General features: G+C 54.2%; 1 protein-coding gene across 1 annotated transcript; it reads right to left on the bottom strand.

Moving 5' to 3' along the window:
- Positions 1-2,046: 2,046 nt before the first annotated feature.
- On the bottom strand, positions 2,047-5,346 carry RTP2 (receptor transporter protein 2). Its single transcript, XM_016200134.2, has 2 exons — positions 5,183-5,346; positions 2,047-2,560 (listed from the first exon to the last, which is right to left on the bottom strand). Exons 1-2 carry the CDS (start codon positions 5,344-5,346, stop codon positions 2,047-2,049), a joined length of 678 nt encoding a protein of 225 aa, XP_016055620.2.

Below are 5,346 nucleotides of genomic sequence, written 5' to 3'. Positions count from 1 at the left end.
GGGGGCACACAGTCCTCTGGAGACCACCAGATTCCTGGGCTCCTGACGTTTATCTTCCTAGGAGCCACCATGTGTCTACAGGGGAGCAACGCCTCACAGGGCACATGCTCTGTACAGGCCCAGCTGAGCATCCTCTGTAGCTGACAGAGGTGAACGCTCCTCACATGCCTGCTCATTCACAAATGCTCCAGCCTGACGCTCTTTCTGTACCTCTACTGCACCCACACAGATAGCAATAGATTCTTCCAGATTTCCCAGCTCTCTGCAGGCCCACAGAGGAATCTGGACAAGTCACCAGAAACACATTGCCACAGCTTGAGAAGAGTAAATCTAGCCTGCACATCCTGTGGGCAAGTGGGACACAGTGCCCAAAGCAGTCCATCTCTGTGAACATGTCCAGCCAGACACACCAACCTTGAAGCTCATCTTCAGTTCTCAGGCCCCCCTTAGAACCAAGGCTCTGACGGTGGGCTATACGAAGTTGTGAATGTCAGGGAGCAATTTTGGGTGTGAGCAAGAGCGTTTCTGTTTCCTATTCCTGACAATAACAAACACAGGCTCATTTGACATCAGACCATGAGTCAAATTTCCCAAGTCACTGCTACACTTGAGAGAATGGGCACAGCAAATGCACTGCCCCTAATGGGGTGGTCTCATGAACTGGTCAAAGGAAAAGGAGACAGGTGCTGTCTTCATTGCTCATGCTTTCCCTCAGTCATCGCCTCTCCTAAATGGAGACCCAAAGCCCCACTGTCACCTGGAAGTTCCACATTCACAGATCTGCCTCATCTGCCCCTTCCCTCATTGCCCCCAGATCTAGGACAGCTGTAGAATCTGCTACAAGGTATTTTCATATAGACTATCTTGACATTACATCCTGTGTAAGGAGCATTGCCACAGCTCATACATTTTTGCAGAACACAGGAATATATTCTCCAAGCCCCAAACCAAGACACACACACACATACACACACACAGACACATACACACTACCATCATTGTGCAGTGAATTTCAACAGGTCTTTTTTCCCCAGGAAATAGGTTTAGGCAACACTGCAAGCCACAGATTCCAATCAACGGACAGCCAGAAGCACAGACATTACATATTTATTTGTGTATGTCTACTGCACCCGACCATGGCTGTCCCTGCCCCCAGAAAGCTCCATGGGCACCTTTAAACCTGTACCTACCTCTCATATTATGAGTCCACATACATTTAAGTGGGGATCTCAAGTTCTAAATCAGTGCTGTCCAACAGGAATGTATGTGAATGTGTTCTAGACCTGCACAGTACAATATGCTAACCACTGGCCACAGACGGCTACTAAGCATGTGGCTGCTGCAACTGAGGAATTAACTCTTAAATTTTATTTTATTTTAATTAATTTAAATAGTCACATATGGCTAGTGACTAACACATTGGACAGTGCAGCTCTAAATAATTCCAACCAAGCAGACTCTAGCACCAGAGTAAAAAACTGAGCCTCTTCGGGGTTCTCCAGGGGCACAGGAGGAGGTGCTGGGAGACAGGTGCTGTGTTCATTGCTCAGGCTTCCCCCTGACCATCGTCTCCCCTGAATGAAGACACACCTGAACGGTGCTGGAAGATTCCTAGGCTGGATCCAGACACACTGAATAGTGATTGAAGATGCATTGGGTGGAGCCACTGGCCCCTCCAAGGGGAACCATGGCAGGACAGTCGGAAGCAGCTGAAGATGCGCTTGAGAATGAGGCAGGGGCAAGACAGGACCTAACGGGGTCCTAATGGGGGATGGGATACAGAAGTGAATCGCGAGGCAGGACAGAGAGGGAGGTGGAGAGAGGAGTTCCCTCCCTGTGGGTTTAGTACCCTTCTCCCCTCCCCATCACTGTAAATTTTAATAGAAGGACCATTAAGTATCTCCTAGACTAGAGCAAGCCTCTCATTCCGCAGGGTCATAAAGTGAGGCCCAGAGAGGTCACTGAGCTGTCCAGCGGCATACATGGGATCTGAGGCAGGATCAGGACCAGAACCTTGTCTTCCCCACTCCCCCCCCCCCCCCAGCGTCAGGAAAGGAGGGCGGAGCCGCGGAAGGCCCCCTGCAGGTAGACGATGAGCGCGCAGAGGGCGGCGCAGAAGAGGCACCAGCGGAGCGAGAAGCTGTAGCCCGAGCCGGCCGGGGCCCTGGGCGCCGAGGCATCAGAGAAGGGGTCGGCGGCCTCCTCCTGCAGCAGCTTCTGGCTGGGCTTCCAGTGCACGATGCCCTCCTGGCAGGCCTCGCAGAGCTCGCCGCGGTGCGGCCCGCTGTCCGGGCGGCCGGCCACGTGGATGCGGTACTGGCCGCCGTCCTCGCCGTAGCACTGCTCGCGCAGGCTGGTGACCAGGTTGTCCACCAGGCCCTCGATGTTCTCCTCCAGCATGCTGGACTCGTCCTGTCGCGCCCAGCCGCACTCGGAGCACAGCTGCTTGAAGACGCGCATGCGCACGGAGCCCGCGCGCCGGGCCTGGTCCAGGTGCATGTGGAAGAGAATGACCACGTGCGGCGACTGCCAGGTGTGCCAGCACCAGGAGCAGTGGAACCTGCGGGGGGAGGAGGGAGGAATAAGAGGGGCCTTCCCCCGAGCGGCAGCTTGCCCTGGACGAGTCCGGAAGGAAGGGCGCTGTGTGCCTGGGCCTGCAGGTAGAAGCAGAGCGGCTGCCCCCTGGGTTGCTTAGCGCTGGAGCCAGCCAGCCCCACCCCTCCTGGTGGGCTCCGGGGCCTGGAGCTGCACGGCGTCCTCAGGAGCCGGCTGGCTTCCGCCGCGCTCCCGGGGCTGCCTCCTGCGCGCCCTCTGGTGGCCGCAGCTCCTCGCCAAGCTAAGGCCTCACGGCAGGCACTTGGACGCTGCGCAGTGGTTACTCCCCTAATGTGGGCCTTGTTTCTCAGCTGTGAAAAGCAGGGTGACGGTGTCCAGTAAGGAGGGCCAGACCTCCCGGGACTCTGATAAGAAAGATGATCAGCATATCTCTCTCCAGCGTCCTGCCTGCTCTAGGGAGAAGAGGAGATTCCCCTAACTGTGCTAAGCTCGGACCACCAGGAATCCACGGATGGACAGGTGGAGGGGTGACAGGCGAGCAGGAAGAGGACTGCAGAATTTGGTCCCCGCTCCTTCACAAAGAACACTCTCTGTCCCTTGGCAAATCATCCCGAGATCCCTCTCCACCCTGCAGGAGAGACTGGAAAAGTGGATCCTGCTCTGCAACCCCCTCCACATACATGCACACACGAACACTTACCATGGTGTCTAATCTGGGCTACCCTAGAGTCCCAACCTCAGGAAACATGGAGAGAAGTGGCCTGGGACTCACCTAGCCAAGCCCCACTCCATCAGCCCCTACCGGATGCTTTCACACCTTCAGTGACGGAGCACTCACCTCCAGGAAAGTTCCTTCTACCCTTGAGATGAACCTCTCACAAGCCCCTGTTATAGAGGCTTTACAGGCTGTCAGGGGTCTATTAAGCTGAGTTTGCCCTCACTGCTGACCCTCTCTGGGCCCCCTGTATTATGGCCTCTGATGGGGACTCAATTCAATCCAACAGATACCACCAAGCACAGCACAACCCATGCTGTGGAGTAGAGATGATGCCCAGTCTGCCTCTGAACCCTGTAGCCCACAGACAACATAAGCACAGAACAGTACCCAGCACTGCCCAAGTAGGGTTGGCAGGGAGAGCAGCCTGATTGGTCCTGAGCGGGAAGGACCCTTACCCCCATGCTGGCCAGAGCTGCAGGGCACCAGGACTCATATGTCCCAAGGCTTAGAGGTAGAGTGAGCCTATGCACAGAATAAGGACAGTGCAGCAGTTCTCTAGCCCTGCCTGAGGCCAGCTGGGAGACACAGTTCGAAGCCAGGTATAGGACCAGCTGATCCCTGAGGCAAGGGAGCTCAGCCCCTAAACTCCTGGGCCATGGGGCCCAAGTTTCTGGCCCTTTGCACCCCTTCCACCAGCCAGCTCAGAGGCTCCATGTTTTCATCCCCTTTCTTCCACACCTTCTTAAATCAAGCCAGCCCAGGATTGTTTCCTTTCCCTCAAGCCAGACCTCACATCTTAAATCCCAAAATACCAGACCTAGCAGAAGGGGAACTTCGGGATCATTAGCCTTTCATTTTACCGAGATGAAACAGAAGCACTGAGAGAAAGAGATCCCTCTGTACACACACAGCCAGTCAGAGACACAGCCAGGACCCAACACATAACAAGGGTCCAATAAATCTCTCTTGAACTGATCTGAATTGAAATGAACCACCAACCTCTGCCTCTGTCTTTTGTCCCAAAGACAGATTCACTCTAATATTTGCAGGTCTTGGAGCAAGAATACAAATGTAAGCTCCCCACCCACAGCCTGCCTCCTTTCCTACCCTCTCTGCATCATGTGGCACCTGAGGGGTTTCACATCTAAACATGTCTGAACACCCAGCCTGTGTGTTCACATCCCCAGAACACAGCCACCTGTAAGCCTCGCAGAAGCCTAAAGGTACTGTCTGTCTTTGAATCAATGGACCCAGAGAAGAGGCCTGCACAGACCCTGGAGATGAGCATGAGGCAGCTTGGGCAGGGAATTCTGTGGTCCCAGTCTCAAATCATAGTATAGAAAAGGGAGCGGCTTGTGGGCTTCAGATGGACATGTCTCCTTGGCCTTAAGACTCCTTGCAGTATGGGAGACATAAGGCTCCTAAAAAGTGTAAAATGCTGGATCCTATAGACCTAAGGGAAGTCCTACCCAAAGCTAAATCTTTCTGTCACAGACCCACAGATAATAGAGCTGGAAGGGACTTGATTGGTCATCTCAGGCCAAATCCCTGTTTTTGCAAATGTGAAAAGTGAGACCCGGACAGGGAAAGTGACTTGCCCAAGTGCCCAGAGTTGGCTGTAGAACCAGTTTCTAGAACATAGCAGGTGGACAATAAATGTTTTTGTATTCAAATCAAATTGGAATGAGACCCAAAGACAGAACTCAGCTTTCCAGGGCCACCCAGGAGTCAGTGGCACAGCTGGGATTAGAACAAGGCCTCTTTGACCTACCCGGCACTTCTTCTCCATCCCCTACTCTGACCTGACACCAGGATGAGGCTCCAAGCCTCTCTCTGCCCCCACCTGGAAGGTATCCAGGGCTGTGCTCCAGGGACCGCCTGCAGGGCCCTCCTTTCTGGGCCTCTCACCTGCCTGAGGCATGCTGCTCCAGGTACTGCTTCCAGCCGGGGGCCAGCTCATTAGGCTTGAGGTTGGGGTCTATGATGAGCTCCCAGCTGTCAGTGGGCTTTGCCACCTCCATCTTCTCATAGAAGACTTTCTTCCACTCACAAGTAGTCAGGCTGGTAGACAT

This window comes from Miniopterus natalensis, chromosome 6 (genome assembly GCF_054644295.1).
Source record: "Miniopterus natalensis isolate mMinNat1 chromosome 6, mMinNat1.hap1, whole genome shotgun sequence".
NCBI classification, from domain to species: Eukaryota; Metazoa; Chordata; class Mammalia; order Chiroptera; family Miniopteridae; genus Miniopterus; species Miniopterus natalensis.
Note: the sequence above shows the minus strand (reverse complement) of the source record. Positions and strands in the feature narration are given on the sequence as shown.

What these genes read in the sequence shown, in the direction of transcription:
- RTP2 (XM_016200134.2), bottom strand. Translation starts at nt 5,346, where the DNA reads ATGTCTACCAGCCTGACTACTTGTGAGTGGAAGAAAGTCTTCTATGAG. An exon ending in GAGCAGCATGCCTCAGGCAG is followed by an intron (nt 2,561 to 5,182) that starts GTGAGAGGCCCA and finishes CTCCCCCCGCAG; the next exon opens with GTTCCACTGCTCCTGGTGCT.